We start from the raw sequence: 16,788 nt of genomic DNA, 5'->3' as shown, positions 1-16,788 counted from the left end.
ATTTGTTTCTTCAAATTCTCCAGTCAAAGAGTGTCACATAATAGAGCCAAGTGTCTGGACACGCCTGCGAGAAATTAGCTTACTTAGGTTAGGTGACGTAGGAAGAACCCATCCTTAATGTGTGTGGCACCATCCCTGAACTGGGATCCTGGTCTGAATAAAAGGGAGAAGCTGAGCCCTTTAAGATGGCTAACTAGGAAAAGGTACCTGTTGTTAAGACTGATGACCCAAGTTCAAATCCTGGGGTGCAGATGGTAGAACTTGAGAACCAACTCCTACAGGTAATAATCCTCTGACCTCTACACTCACACTCTGGTATATGCATGTACCTGAGTACATACACACACACATGCACACAAATCAATATACTAAAATGTAAGAAAAAAATTAATGGGCCTGGAAAGATGACTTAGCAGGTGTACACACAGACACACACACACACAGAGAGAGAGAGAGAGATACACATGCACAAATGCATACAAATGAAAATAAATCTTTTCATTAGAAAGGGAGAAAACCAGCTGAACCTTTGCATCCATCGCCCTCTGCTTCCTGACTGCCTATGCAATGCGGCCAGCCAACCTGCTGTTGACCCTGTCATGCCTTCCCCACAAAGTACTGCACCCTCCTGTCACCACGACCCAGTATGTACCCCTCCTTCCCTTAAACTGTTTTGTCTGGGTGTTTATCACAGCAATGAGACAAGTAGTAACTAATACTTACTGGCTGACAAAAGTGGTTCTATTTTGATTCTAACAGCTGTCACAATGTACAATATTTTCTAAGAATAATGCATAATCTGAGCAGGTGAGATGGCATAATTGGTAAAGGTGCTTATCAATCTTCATGACCTGAGTCCAACCCCAACCCCAACCCCAGGGACTGATGGGGAACCTCCTTCAGCCCATGGCCTTTGAGAGGCTGGACAAATTTGGGTGTGGCCTTGGGTACCAAAAAAGTGCGGCACATGCATTCTCTCTCTCTCTCTCTCTCTCTCTCTCTCTCTCTCTCTCGCGGATGCTGAGTTCGGTTCCTGTTCCTGGTTCCTACAGAGGCCTGCGATCCGTGAGCTCCTCCTAAATAAAGAACCCCTTTATTATACTCAGTTCTGAGCTACTGTGGGATTATTTTATTTGTGTTCACCTTCAAGGGACCTCGTGGTAAGGAAAGAAACAATTCCCAAAAAATCGCCTTCTGATCTCTACACGTGCACCATGACATGTGTGCAACCACGCACAAGCATGCATACACTCACACACGTAGACAAATAAGTAAACATAAAAATTTTAGTTCATAAATCTTTGAGGTGTATTAACCTTTTTTGTTTGTTGAGACGGGGTTTCTCTGTGTAACAGAGAACTCACTCTGTAGACCAGACTAGCCTGGAACTCACAGAGATCTGCCAGCCTCTGCATCCTGAGTGCTGAGATTAAAGGCATGTGCCAGCATACTAGGCTTTAACTCTCTAATTATACAATAAGTCTCTTCTTTAAAATTTTCTTTGCATCTTTGTCTCGCGTATATGAAGAACTTTAGAAGTGCTCTAGACTTCCCTATGCCCTTGTAAGAAGTTATAAAATTTTAATACTATTTCAATACCTATGATGCACCAGCCACTATCCCAAGAAATAGAGATAGCACCAGCGAACAGAGCAAAGTTCCTAGCCCCACTCTGCTGGAAATTCTCACAGACTAAAGTATACAGTAGAATATTTGTGTCTACTGGTGATTAGTGCTAAAACAAAAAAGGGGGCTGGGTGTGGTGGCACACATCTTTAATTCCAGCACTCGGGGGCCAGAGGAAGGCAATCTTTGCGAGTTTGAGGCCAGCTTGGTCTATACAGTGAATTTCAGGACTACCAGGGCTATGTAGAGAAACACTGTCTCAAAAAAAAAAAATCACCCATTCACCCACCCCCAAAAAAAGAAAGAAAAAGAGAAGGAGAAAGAGAGAAATGGCTGGGCGGTGGTAGCGCACACCTTTAATCCCAGCACTCGGGAGGCAAAGGCAGGAGGATCTCTGTGAGTTCGAGGCCAGCCTGGTCTACAAGAGCTAGTTCCAGGACAGGCACCAAAAACTACAGAGAAACCCTGTCTCAAAAATCAAAAGATCAAAAGAAAGAGAGAGAGAGAGAGAGAGAGAGAGAGAGAGAGAGAGAGAGAGAGAGAGAGAGAGAGAGAGAAATGGTCACCCAGTCTTTTAGAATGCTAAAGAAAAGCCCTCTGTTCAAACAACAGTAGACAGAAACTAAAAGAAAATTAAACTCTGAGAATCTGGGGTAAGAATGGCCTTGGGGACAGTGAGGATAAATTATCCTAAACAGGGCCTTGTTTCGCAGGCTGAGAGCAGAGAGGCCAAGAATGGCTAGAGGGGCAGTGGGTGGTGGGGATGACACCTAAAGGAGAGCTAGCATCCGGTCATGGAGGCAGACGGGGAACCAAGAAACAGATCAGGTCCCTGGGGCCTGGGAGGCTTGGTTAGGATTTACGGCTTATGGTATGGACTTCTTTCTTTCTTTAATTTAATTTATTTATTTATTGGGTTTTTCGAGACAGGGTTTCTCTGTAGCTTTGGAGCCTGTCCTGGAACTAGCTCTTATAGACCAGCCTGGCCTCAAACTCACAGATATCCGCTTGCTTCTGCCTCCCAAGTGCTGGGATTAAAGGCGTGCACCACCACCGCCCTGGTATGGACTTATTCTAAGTGGAGAGGGAGGCCATTGGATCGTTAAGGAACCTATGTCTGGAGCATGTGAGTCCCAAACCCTTCTGGACAGGATAGCTTGAGGAGGCTGGAGTTGGCTATGTGCCTTCTCTCACACCAAGCTCTGATGAAATCCCAGATCAGGCTCTAACTAAGTTTCCTTTGAAGGTAGGTCTTGCTTTGGAGAACAAAATTGGGGACGTATTTCACAATACTTCCTTTATTCCACACCCTGACGGGAACTTTGACAGTAACTGAGAAGCTAGTGAGCTCCATGCACAGAGGTGGAGGCTGGCTCTCTGGAGCCTCAGACTGCCCACACTGACTATCCAGGTGTTAGCTAGTTGTCATTCAAATTAATTTCCTTTTTTCCGGCTACTGGCTCCTGGGGGGGGGGGGTCGGCTCCAAGTTTCTGCTTCAGTGTGTAGTACTTTCATTTCCCAACCACCCAGATCCCAGTTATCATGCAGAAACTATATTAATTACAACACTTTTTGGCTGATGGCTCAGGTGTATTTCTAGCTAGTTCTTACTTTTTTGTTGTTTTTTCTAGACAGGGTTTCTCAGTAGCTATGGAGCCAGTCCTGGACTCACTCTATAGACCAGTCTGGCCTCAAACTCACAGAGATCCACCTGCCTCTGCCTCCCCAGTGCTAGGATTAAAGGCGTGCGCCACCACCACCCAGCTAGCTCTTACATCCTAAATTAACCCATTTCTATTAGTCCATGTATTGCCATGTGGCCATGGCGTTACCTCATTTCCTACATGTCCTGTTTCCTCAGCGGCTGGCTGGCATCTCTTTGACTCTGCCTACTCTCTCTATATATCTCTGGATTTCCTTCCTGACTGTACTCTGCTAAGTCAATGCCCAAAACAGCTTTATTCATCAACCAATAAAAGCGACACATACACAGAAGGACCTCCCACATCACAGTAAGTACATTTTTTGTAAGGCAAGATCTTTCTGAGGTTACCCTCCTGCTTCAGTCTCCTGAGGGCTAGGACTGTAGGGCCGCACCATCATGCCTGTTTTAAGCTGTGGTTTTTTCGAATTAACCTCACTGTTCTACGTTTTTCGGGCAGTGGTTGTCTCACTTCCAGTGGGTCTAAGAACTGATTTTCAGTGTGTTTGAATGGTGAGCTGGTTGGTTGGTTTGGAGGAGTTTTACAGTGTAGCCTGCTACAGCCTGAAACTTCTTATGTAGCCCAGGCTGGCCTCAAGACTTTCAGCAGTCCTTCTGTTACTGTCTCCTGAGTGCTGGGCTACCACACGCAGCTGATTTTCCATTTCTTCATCGCTTTCACTTGTTAGATAAAACCAGCCTGGTGGAGGTGGCACACACCTTCAATTCCAGCACTTGGGAGGCAGAGGCAGGTGAATCTCTTGAGTCTGAGACTGCCTGGGCTACAGAGCTAGTTCCAGGACAGCTAGGGTTGTTACACAGAGAAACTCTGCCTCGAAAAACCAAAACCAGAAACAAAATAAATAACAAATTCCAACCATCTTTACATACCATACCTGAAGCTAGAGCCAATAGACATATAGCCACTGAGAATTTTGAGTAGGGTTGTGATGTTCCAAGGTAAAAGTTCTGAAAGGAGGTGAGGATGTATTCAGATACAGCAGAGGAGACTGAAGTATAAATGAAGGTGAGAGTTGACAACTTGAACTAAGTGACTGAAGGGGACAGACCATGAGATTAAAGATGTTTCAAATGATATAATCTACAGATTCACTAGCTGATACAATGCCAAGAAGATAGACATTTACACCACACATGAATGAGTAGAGATGCAACATGCCATAATAAGGGAAAGCTAGAGTAGATTTTTAAAAAAGGTTTGATGTTTTAAGTCTTTAATGGTTGTTTGAAACATAGTAGCCTGAGCCAGGTGGTGGTGGCACATGCCTTTAATCCCAGCACTCGGGAGGCAGAGGCAGGCAGATCTTGAGTTTGAGGCCAGCCTGGTCTACAAGAGCTAATTCCAGGACAGGCATGAAAAACTAAAGAGAAACCCTGTCACGAAAAACCAAAAAGAAAAGAAATATAGTAGCCTGATCAAGTAAATAGACAAATTTCCAAGTAAACAAAGGATTATGGTTTGGAGTATACTAGCCAAGTGAAATGTACTGTACAAAATTCTAAAGAATTGTCATGTAGTTGGAGAGATGGCTCAGTAGTTAAGAGCGCCTGCTCTGAAACTGTAAGGAGCTGAGTTCAGATCCCAGCACACACACAGCAAGCTGGGCATGGTCTCACATGCACCTGTGACCCTAGCTCTTTGTGGAAGGAGACTCAGAAACAAGAGAATTATGGGATATCTTTGTTGCCAGCCTATGTGAACAACATTAACTCCAGGTTTATGACCTCCAGGCTCAAGGACAGGCAGACCTTGCATCAGCAAAGTGTGGGGAAGAGTGACAAGGGAAGACACCCAATGCTCTCTCCCAGTCTCTGTGAGCACTAACACAAGCACCTGCATTCACACACACACACACACACACACACACATGCATACACCCCATACACATACACAAACACACATGTACACACACACTTTAAAAAAGATAGAATTGTCTAGACTAGGCCTGGTGCTATGGGACTACCATCTTAGCTACACGGAAGGTGGAAGCAGGCGTGAGGAAACTTTTAGGCCTGAATGAGCTACATAGACACTGTCTTCTAAAAAATGTCTCCTTCTTGTTCTACAGGACAGTTTCTGCCTTGCTCCTCCTACTCATCTCGCCTCCACTCATCTTTAATGTATCTGTGCTATTTTTGTTTTCCAGACCACCAACTTCCGTTCTTCCCCCTAATAATTGTCTCTTCACCACCTGGACACACAAATACCCTTTTTTAAAACTGCAAGAGGCTAAATGTATACTGTATGTTTCCAGAGAATATTGATTTTCTTTATGTGTTCTCTGGATAAACAACAAAAAAGTAAACCAATAGTTAACAAGGTTCTTTGTTTTGCACATCCTGTATCCTTTTTATTTTTAGCACAGAAAATGATGTTCTGCAGCAGAGCACCTGAACAAACAAGACTTTTAAATCTGAAAAAGTACATTTTTACACAAAGCCGCTGTGATGATTAATCAGTCAACTCGAGTGGATTTAGAATCACCATGGAAACACACTTCTGAATGCATCTCTGAAAATGTTTCCAGGAAGGTTTAACTAAAGAGGAACATTACCTGAATGTGGGTGGAATCATCTCAAGGCTGGAGCCCAGACTGAATAGAAGGAGAAAATGACCTGAGCACCGGAACTCATCTCTTTGCTTTGTGTCTGAGGCCATGTGATCAGACAATTTGTTCTCCTGTCATCCTGCCTTCCCCACAATGATGGTCTGTACCCTTGAACTGGGGTCCAAAACAAACCCTTTCTTAAGCTATTTTTGTTACCTATGTTGCCACAGCCTAACAAGAAAAGTAACTAACACAGTGTACTTTTAACAAGAATTTAGGAGTCTTTGTCATTAACTCATTTAATGAATTAATCATTCAATAGTTGCTATTAATCTGAATTTGGAATGTTCGGCCCATGGTTTACAGTCTTTTCCCTTAACTTGGTACTGTTGGGTGGTGGCAGAAAAGCTGAGAAAGGACCTACTGGGTGGTCATCATGAGATGAGTTGTTTTGGGGCTAAGGGAAGGCTTGGTTGGGGAAGTACTTGCCTTTCAAACGTGAGTGTGTGAGCTTGACCTCCAGCACCCACGTGAAGAAAAGCCAGGTGTGGCAGCACACACTTGTGATCCTAGCACTGGGGAGTGGATTCTTGGGGTTTACTGGCCAGTTAGCTTGGTATGGGGGAGCTGTAGGCTCACTAAGAGATCCTGTGGTCTCGGAAATGAAAAGGAGGCAGTATTCCTGAGGAACAGCACCCAAGGTTGTCCTCTGTTCAAATGCACATGCAAACAGATGTAAGCATAACTGCACATATCCAGTTATGCTTACAACCTTGTCTGAACTTTTTGACATGCAGGGAAAATACCAATAGACATTAAATTATTAAATTAAATCAAACTGAGATAAATCAGCCCACTTTACTTTTTTTTTTTTTTGGTTTCTTTGTAGCTTTGGAGCCTGTCCTGTAAATAAGGCTGGTCTTGAATTTACAGAGATCTGCCTGCCTCTGCCTCCCAAGTGCTGGGTTAAAGGCGTGCGTCACCACCGCCCAGCTTTATTTTTTTATTTTTCCCGAGACAGGGTTTCTCTTTAGCTTTGGGGCCTGTCCTGGAACTAGCTCTTGTAGACCAGGCTGGCCTCGAACTCACGGAGATCTGCCTGTCTCTGCCTCCCAGGTGCTGGGATTAAAGGTGTGCGCCACCACCACCCGGCTCCCAGCTTTACTTTTTAAGACATCAGAATAACTATTTGCAGTGATGTTAGATATTGATCATAACTTACAAAGCCTGATTCTCATTTCATTCCTCTGGGGGTCTCTGAGACTGTCAGGGTCATGAAAGTAATGATCCCCCTGAGACAAGTACTGTTCAACAAGACTCAGTAGCCAGAGTTGATTTAAACTTCTAGAGTCTGACCTGGGGCAGTTTATGGTAGGTACATTTAAGGACAATACAACCTGGAGAAAGTTTCCTGGTATAACACAACCCCCTGTGAACAAGGAGGCATAATTACACCCAAACTTTTCTCAAAATACATGCCACTTATTCCATGATGTGTTCTAGAGATAGGCTACATGTGTTACCTTAAGGGCCTAGGGGAGGATCTGGTGCCACACAGAGTGTAGCTGTCGTTTGGGTTATTAGCCACTGCCTGTCCTGCTTGTGGGAGCTTGGAGTGGTCTAGTTATACAGGTAGTACAGATCACCAGGTTATTGCCACCTCTGTTTCTGGAATTCTGGGTGGAAAAACAGATTATACATCTCCCTCATTGAAGAAACAATCCCATTTTTGACGTTCCTTGTTTCCCTAGTGCTTATATGTGATGGACAACACATTCCCACTACTCTAACCTGCCATTCCGTTAGCAGCAGACACAAGCTAGTCACCGGAGAAAGGGAGCTCAGCAGAGAAAATGCCTCTGAAATATCCCACTAGAGGGCATTTTCTTAATTACTGATTGATAGGGAGAGCACCCAGTCTATTATGGGTGGAACCATCCCTACGTTGGCAGTCCTTGGTTTTATAAGAAAGTAGGCTGATGGGCCTGGAGAGATGGCTCCGCAGTTAAGAGCACTGGCTGCTCTTCCAGAGGACCTGAGTTCAATTCCCAGCAACCACATGGTAGGTCACAACCATCTATGAGATCTGGTGCCTGTATACATAATATCTATCTACTAATCTATCTACCAATCTATCTACCAATCTATCTACCAATCTATCTATCTATCTATCTATCTATCTATCTATCCACATAATACACTGTATACATAATAAATTAATAAATCTTTTTTTAAAGATTTATTTATTATGTATACAATAATATGTATGTCCCCATGCCAGAGGAGGGCGCCAGATCTCAGTACAGATGGTTGTGAGCCACCATGTGGTTGCTGGGAATTGAACTCAGGAACTCTGGAAGGGCAGCCAGTGCTCTTAACCTCTGAGCCATCTCTCCAGCCCAAATTAATAAATCTTTTAAAAAAAAAAAAAGAAAGAAAGCAGGCTGAGCAAGCCACAGGGAGCAAGTAAGCAGCATCGGCACCTGCCTCCAGGTATCAGCCCTGCTAATTTATTTGACCTCCTTCAATGACAGACTACAAGTGTAAGTGTAAGCCAAATAGACCCTTTGCTCCCTAGCTTGCTTTTGCTCATGGTGTTTCGTCATTAGAAAAACCAAAAAAAAATAGTAACCCTAAGACATTTATTAAATGCCTGCTGTGGAAATAAATTAAGAACAACAAAATGAGAAAACCAAACCTCATTTATTCTGAACTTTCTGTATCAAGGAGTGGACCACCATCAGCGTTGTGGAAGAAATTCAAAGGCAAAAGAGCAGGAATGTCTTACAGTGTGGATAGAGGCTTTTGGTATGTCCCCTAGATAAACTTACTAGAAGTGGAGCGGCCTTACGGATTCACAGGAGTGTATATATATGCCCTTCTCTGACTGATCTCAGATTATCAACAGCGACAAAAATTAGTGAAGCTGGGCTTTAGTCTGAGGCTGCTCGTTTGTTCCTGGCGGCCCAGACCCGAGGCTGCTCGTTCGTTCCCAGCCGACAAGACCCGAAATAATCACACTGACTGTATTAATTAAAACACTGTTTGGCCAATAGCTTAAGCGTATTTCTGGCTAATTCTTTTTTTTTTCTCGAGACAGGGTTTCTCTGTAGTTTTGGAGCCTGTCCTGGAACTAGCTCTTGTAGACCAGGCTGGCCTCGAACTCACAGAGATCCACCTGCCTCTGCCTCCCAAGTGCTGGGATTAAAGGCATGTGCCACCACCACCCAGCTGGCTAATTCTTTCTATCTTAAATTAACCTATTTCTATTATTTTATATTTTACCACAGGCTCATGGCCTACCTGCAAGGTTCTGACTGGCAGCTTGTGTCTTTCTCCTTTGGCAGCTACATGGCATCTCACTGACTCTGCCTACTCTCTCTCTATATATCTCTTCCAGCCTGGCTATATTCTGTTAAGCCATTGGCCGAAAGCAACTTCTTTGGTAACAATGGCAATCACAGCAAACAGAGGGGAATCCCACATCACAGGGCTGATGAGATGACTCAGTGTGCACATCTGTAATCACAACACCCCTACCAGAAGATTGATGGTAAAAACAAGGGAATCTCCAGAGGCTCCAGGCAGTCTAACTTGGTACATGCAGGAGTAAGCAAAAAAAAAAAAAAAAAAAAAAAAAAAAAAAAAAAAAAGAAAGAAAGAAAGAAAAGAAAAAAGAAAACTCTACTTGGAACAATGTGGAATATAAGGAGCAACACCTGGGGTTGTACTCCAGATTCCCATGTGTGTCCATACTTACATTCACATTTATACCCATCACATATACACAGGAATGATTTTAAAAAAATCAGGAGACCATCAATTATTAATCTGTCCTGCCATTTGGCATTGGTTATGACAGAAATTATTACTTCACTTCCTGGACTGTCACAAGAGATAGAAATACAGCTCACTACATGTCAGGATACTTTTCTGGGCTGTTTATTGCAGTTGTTTTTTTTTTTTTAAGGTTACTAGAGCAGGTTGTAGAAGAGTTGAGTTTTGTCCATACTTGTATATATTTCTTCTTTTTTCTTTCTTCTCTTCCTCTTCTCCCTCCTCTTCTTTCTCTCCTCCTGCTCCTCCCATTCCTTCCCTTCCTTCTCCTCCATCAACATGGTCTCACTATGTAGCGTTGAATGGCCTGGAACTCACTCTGAAGACTAGACTAGCTTTAAACTCACAGAGATCAGCCTGCCTCCACCTCACTGGTTCTCAACCTTCCTAATGTTGTGACCCTTTAATACAGTTCCTCATGCTGAGCTGATCCCCCTCAGCCATAAAATTATTTTTCTTGTTACTTCATAACAGTTATGAATTGTAATGTAAATACCAGTGTTTCCCATGGTCTTAGGTAACCCCTGTGAAAGAGTCGTCTGACACCCAAAGGGGGTCTCGACTGCTGCTGCTCTGTCTCCCGAATGCTGGGGCTAAAGGCGGGCGTGTCACCATACCTGGTCTTTCGATTATTCTTTCAAATATTTGATCTGCCGCTACTCTACATCATTCACAATTACTTTGAGTTGAAGTCTTTACCTTAGAGCAGAAAGATAATGTCATTATGAAGCCCTTGATTTAGCATGATTTACTGAAGCACCCATTTGACAAGCTGAAAATATTGCCTCTCCTCTAGCACTGGAGTATGGATGTTTTACTTCCAGCGGTGACTGATACTGAAGGAACTCTGGTTGGCTTGAGCATGGTGAGCTTGGACGGCTCCGGGAGGCCTTGCCCTTTTCTCCCATTCCCTTTGCCCTGCTAAAAACCGTGAGATAACACTCCTAAATATAGTCATCAAGTTCTATTGCCTTATTGACCACTTCCTCCTCCTGAGACTGACTACCGGGGTCCTACTATCAAATTATTAAAGCCCAGCAAAAATCAAAAGCCCCCTTTGATTCACCTAATTAACTTGCCCAATAAAAATATACCACTGCATTCCCCAGCCCACTCTAACACATACCTACCCTTTCTTGAAGATCACACCTGCAGGCCATTTGCTGCTGTTTTTCTACCTGAGTCAGAAAGCAGCCATTTTCCCTTCCTGCTTAATAAAGGATCTCTTGGAGAAAATAGGTGTTTGGGTGTGGTTTGTACCCACTCCGGGGTGTGGAAGGAACCCCTGCTGTGTGGGGCTCTCCTTCATATCTCAAACGTTAGTCAACAATCCTTTTGTTTGTTTCGGTTTGTGGGGGTGGTATTGAGACAGCCCTGTGTAGGGCTGGCAGTACTGGAACTAGCTTTGTACATCAGGCTGGCCTCAAGCTAGAGATTCCCCTGCCTCCCAAACGCTGAGATTAATGGTATGCACCACTACGCCTGGCTAGAATTAAACTTTAAAATAGAACCGTAAGATTTGCGTTCAGGTCGTTTTGTTAGTACATACATATAAATAGAGTAACCAAGCTGAGAGCCGGTGAAGAGGTTTCTAGTTCTAACAACAAATCACTAAAAAGGGTGGCGGGGCGCCGGTGGAGCCCCTGGCCTACTCATTTTCACAAGGACTCACAGGCAGCCAGTCAACGAGACAGCGAACCGACTCTAAGCAGAGAAACTTCCGGCAGGGCTAGACGTCAGAGGCAGCGCCGGGAGGAAGAGGCGGGACTTCTGGCGGTGTGGGACTTCCGGCGGCCGCGGCCGGAACTCCTCGGCTTCCCTACGGCGTGTGCGGTGCAGGCAGGGGGGTGCTCTTCGGGGCTGCTCTCCCAGGCCGCAGTTAGCGGGTCCCGGCGCTCGGCCGCACTCCTGGTCCACGCGGGCCTTCCTCCGCCGGTGTTCTGGTGCTGCGTAGACCCGGTGGCTGTTCGGGATGCCGGCTGTGGAGCGTGTGTGCTGAGAAGTACAGTCCAGAGGAAGCGGTGATTTAGAAATCGTAAGTAGTACAATGCCTGAAGGCCGTGTTTACCAAAATCATCTCCTTTATTGGCATTAAAATGTAAGTTGTTGGGGGCAGGAGAGACGGCTCAGCTCTTAAGAAGTAGTGCTCTTGCGGAGGATTCGAACATGGTTTTCAGCACCCAATTCGTACAGCTCACAACTGTGTCTAACCCTGGCCAGGACACACCACACACACACACACACACACTTCTAAAATAAAATAAAAAAAATTCAAATTAGCTTTTTATAATGAGTGTGGTGGTACAGGCCTTTAACTATAATCTCAGGACTGAGGAGGCTGAGGCAGGAGATCTGTCTGGAGTTTGAGGCCACTCTGCGCTAAGGAGTGGAGAACTTGCAAAGAATTTTTCGAGGCAGGGTTTCTCTCTAACACATTTTTATTCCTAATGGAATATAGTCTTTAGCTTCTAGTGGGGAAAACAATTCGAGTGTTGCAAGGATTATCATAGGCACAAAGGTGCCAGAATACAGAGAACCCGAGCTCGAATAACCAGAAAGGCAACGAGCAGGACTGATTGGTCGAAAGTGTGAAATGATAAAGCTATGTGCAGCTGAAAAGACAAACAGAGGGTGGTATTAAGAAAATCTGTTTAGGGGCTGGAGAGATGGCTCAGTGGTTAAGAGCATTGCCTGCTCTTCCAAAGGTCCTGAGTTCAATTCCCGGCAACCACATGGTGGCTCACAACCATCTGTAATGAGGTCTGGTGCCCTCTTCTGGCCTGCAGGCATACACACAGACTATTGTATACATAATAAATAAATAAATATTAAAAAAAAAAAAAAAGAAAATCTGTTTAGGCCAAATTCATGATCTTGGATCTAAACCGAACACAAAATTGTGGTATTTTGGGGTGCGAGGAGTGCATCTGGGCATCTATATGGACAGAGAACATGAGAACATCCGGGAGTGTGCATGGTCATTATAGGAAACCAAAGGTTGGAATTTTTCAGGAATTTTCCTTTCCCCTCATATTTTGCACTAGTTAACAAATTTTAAGCATATTTCTGTTTTGGAAGCACAGAGGCATCTGTGTGGCAGCTCTTTGGTGTCTATTAGCTGCCGCCTTATAAAGCTTTCCTGCTATTTTGTCTTCCTCGTTGCTTTCTTTTTTTTTTTTTTTTTTGGCTCCCCGTCGGGGAATCGAACCCCGGTCTCCCGCGTGACAGGCGGGGATACTCACCACTATACAAACGAGGACCTTGTTGCTTTCATGAAGGATCTTGAGATTGGATATTTTTCTGAAGGAGACTATAGCATCTTGTTCTCAGCTCTGTAATTGGCATACAACTTTCCTCACTAGTTATATTGATTCTCTAGGCCTGTTTCTATGCAAATCTAAAAAGGTTATTTGAGTTAACCTTTTGTTTAAAAATATGTTGAAATTAGGGGCTGGAGAGATGGCTCAGCGGTTGTACTGGCTGTTCTTCCAGAGATCCTTGAGTTCGATTCCCAGCAACCACATGGTGGCTCACAACCATCTGTAAAGAGATCTGGTGCCCTCTTCTGGCATGCTTACATGCAGACAGAACACTGTATACATAATAAATAAAATAAAATCTTTTTTAAAATGTTGAAATTCATCTGTAAAATAAGAACATGAAGCAGGGTGTGGTGATACATACTATATAGTGCCAGTTATTTCAGAGGCTGGGGCAGAGCACTGGTGCTGACAAGTTTAAAATCAGCCTGGCCAGCATAAAAGACCCTTGTCTTGCAAAAATAAAAAATTTAAAAAATGACCAGTAAGTGATCACAAGCTTTGGTGCATAGGAGTTAAATTAGTAGAGAGGGGCTAGGAGGAGAAGAGGGAGTGGGAACTGCAGTTGGGATGTAATACATGAGAGAATTAAATTAGTGGTGCATGTGCAATCAATCTAAGTTGATTCCCTTTGCGCCTCAGAAATCAGTTCCCTTCTGCAGCCAATTAAGCCGACCAGCTTCCTTTCCTCATGGGGGTCTGGTGTGCAATGGTTGCAAACAACATTCTCCTTGGTAGTGTATGCAGCCTGTTGAATGTACAGGTTGCCCAAAGGGACCTTGGAGACAGTTTTCAAGTAGATAATCATGTCTCATCTCAATGCTATCTCCAACCTAGGCTGTACAGACAAGTATTTGGGGTTTTTGTGGGGAAGCCCCGGGGCACAGTGTTTCTATTGTTCAGGCCATCATGTCCATCCACACTAAACTGCAGAATGAAGAGTTTGTGAGGCCCTGTGTTGAGCCAACTTGGGGTTTCCTGACAGCCGGAAGATCACATCTTAGGGAAGTAGTGCTTCGAGTTTAATACAGTTGAATTGAAAGCCATGGTAGCTACAATTGGCTCGTCCCTGATGGCTGTGGGGTCAAAATGTTCACAACTATGACTCCCCCTGGAGGAGTGCCAGACCCAGCTTTCCGAAGGCCTTCCCCTGACCTGAGTCCATGTCCACTGCTCATGTGTACTAATACATCTCATTTGTCTGCCTGAGAAAGAAAGAAATCAGATTCACAGGGAGTTTTAAAATCTTTATCTAACTTAATTTCATTTTTCTTCTATAGGAGTTCTTCACATTTCTTCAAAATGAATGTTACTGTCCGATTCTCAAGGCCTTTTGCCAGATTAATGTTGCCATTTACCATTCATAGGAAAAGAAGGAATTTATATTCAACAGTTCTGCAGAGATACATGTCTTCCAAAGCATCTTCTTTGTCCTGTCATAATAAGGACAGTACGTCCCCTCCAGAACAGCTAGAATTGGACAAGTGGAAAACTACAATGAAATCTAGCATTCAAGAAGATGGTGTCTCAATGGCCTCAGACAATGGCGAAGATCCTCTAGCTGCCACCAGAGAATTAATTGAGATGTGGAGATTGCTTGGCAGACAAGTACCAGAACGTATCACTGAAGAAGAACTCAAAACCCTTATGGAATGTGCTTCTAAATCAGCCCAAAGAAAATACTTAAAGTTTTTGTATGGTAAAGAAATAAAGAAAAAAGCTGAGCAAATAAAGAAGGAAATGAAAGCAGAGGCCCGGGAAGAAGCAAAAAAGGCCAGGTTGCTAGAAACCACCAAGGGTGGACAAAACCAGGACTTTATGTTTCTTCGACTCTGGGACCGGCAGATGAACATTGCAATGGGCTGGAAGGGTGTCCAGGCTATGCAATTTGGACAGCCTTTGGTTTTTGACATGGATTACGAAAATTTTATGAAACCAGGTGACCTGCAGAATACTGTTTCTCAACTTCTAGAAAGTGAAGGGTGGAACAGAAAAAATGTTGATCCTTTCCACATTTATTTCTGCAATCTTAAACTAGATAGTGCTTATCATAGACACTTAGTTAAACGCTACAGTGGAAAGTGGGACAAATTGCTCTTAACAGCAACAGAAAAGTCTCCCGTCGATGTATTTCCAAAGGACAGTATTATATATTTAACTGCAGATTCTCCCAATGTTATGACTACCTTCAAGCATGATAAAATTTATATAATTGGATCACTTGTTGATAAAAGTGTACAGACAGGCATATCCCTGGCCAAGGCAAAACGGCTAAATCTAGCCACAGAACGTCTTCCACTGGATAAATATTTACAGTGGGATATCGGTAACAAAAACCTCACCTTAGATCAAATGGTCCGTATTTTACTCTGCATGAAAAACACTGGTAACTGGGAAGAGGCTCTGAAGTTTGTTCCCAGGAGAAAGCACACTGGCTATTTGGAGGTCACTCAGCATTCTCAGGAGGATTTTACGAAGCTGAAGAAGACAAAGACACGGTCGTTTCTAGAAGGCTCCTTAAATGTACGCACACGGAAAAGGTGACATAATGAGAAAATTTAATAGTGTAAGAAGTAAATACATTGGAAATACAGTTCAAGTAAGGTATTTCTAAACGGAATTGTATTTTAAAAGTAGTCTTTCCAGACAAACAGTTTTGTCTTTTTCTAATTTAAGTATCTGGAAAACTTTGAAAGTATGTTTTATTTGTTGTAGGAACAATCGGAAATTATAGATTAATCTAGAATTGAACACAATAAAAGTTATATCATTGTAGTTTTTTTTAACTCTTTGTTCTTTGGGGGGGGTGCGCACCACCCAGCACACAAGTAAATTACACAGAGTCTTATTTTTTTCTTACTAATGTCTGGTAACTTGGCTTGTTTCTAGGCAGCTTTTCCTAAATTATCCCATCTACCTTTTGCCTGCCTTATGTATACAGTATTTATTTATTTTTTTAAGATTTATTTATTATGTATACAGTATTCTCAGTACTCTCTGCATGTATGCCTCTCTGCATGTATGCCTGCAGGCCAGAAGAGGGCACCAGATCTCATTACAGATGGTTGTGAGCCACCATGTGGTTGCTGGGAATTGAACTCAGGATCTTTGGAAGAGCAGGCAGTGCTCTTAACCTCCGAGCCATCTCTCCAGCCCTGCCTCTAGGCTTTTATCTTTATCTATATACCTTTCTTACTACTCCATGGCTTAGTGTGTAGTTGGGTGGCTGGCCCCTGGAGTCCTTCTCCTTCTCTTGCTCTTAGATCTTCCAGATTTCTCCTCCTGTTTATACTCTCTGCCTGACAGTCCTGCCTATCCTTTCTGCTTTGTTGTTGGTCACTTTATTAAGCGAATCAGGTGTTCTAGACAAAGTGACACAGCTTCACAGAGTTAAATGCAACATAAAAGAATGCAACACATCTTTGTATCATTAAACAAATATTCCATAGCATAAGCAAATGTAACACATCTTCAACAACTATTCTATAACATAGCTTTTTTTTTTAATGGATTCTTTGTCAGACTTTTTAGCTTGGTTTTTGTTTGTTTTTTTGTTTGGTGTGTGTGTGTGTGTGTGTGTGTGTGTGTGTGTGTGTGTGTGTGTTTGGTGGGGCTGTCTGAAGTAGCCTGTGCCAGTCTCAGTGTGCTGAGATTGATCTTCAGCTCCTGGTTCTCAGCTTCCACCTGCCAAATGATGCAATTATAGAGATGTACCACCATGCCTGGCTCCAT

At 43.4% G+C, this 16,788-nt stretch overlaps 1 protein-coding gene and 2 non-coding genes across 3 annotated transcripts; 2 read left to right on the top strand and 1 right to left on the bottom strand.

The window, feature by feature from the left end:
• The first annotated feature begins 11,528 nt into the window (after window positions 1–11,528).
• On the top strand, window positions 11,529–15,831 carry Trmt10c (tRNA methyltransferase 10C, mitochondrial RNase P subunit). Its single transcript, XM_075964568.1, has 2 exons — window positions 11,529–11,771; window positions 14,337–15,831. The coding sequence occupies exon 2, from the start codon at window positions 14,359–14,361 to the stop codon at window positions 15,598–15,600; it is 1,242 nt and encodes a 413-aa protein (XP_075820683.1). The 5' UTR covers window positions 11,529–11,771; window positions 14,337–14,358; the 3' UTR covers window positions 15,601–15,831.
• On the bottom strand, window positions 12,924–12,995 carry Trnad-guc (transfer RNA aspartic acid (anticodon GUC)). Its single transcript has one exon. It is a non-coding gene; the product is annotated as a tRNA-Asp (tRNA).
• On the top strand, window positions 13,713–13,847 carry LOC142842814 (small nucleolar RNA SNORA70). The gene has a single exon (XR_012909477.1). It is a non-coding gene; the product is annotated as a small nucleolar RNA SNORA70 (small nucleolar RNA).
• Window positions 15,832–16,788: the final 957 nt, after the last annotated feature.

This window comes from Microtus pennsylvanicus, chromosome 1 (assembly GCF_037038515.1).
Source record: "Microtus pennsylvanicus isolate mMicPen1 chromosome 1, mMicPen1.hap1, whole genome shotgun sequence".
NCBI lineage: Eukaryota > Metazoa > Chordata > Mammalia > Rodentia > Cricetidae > Microtus > Microtus pennsylvanicus.
This window is presented reverse-complemented; position numbering and strand designations above follow the sequence as displayed.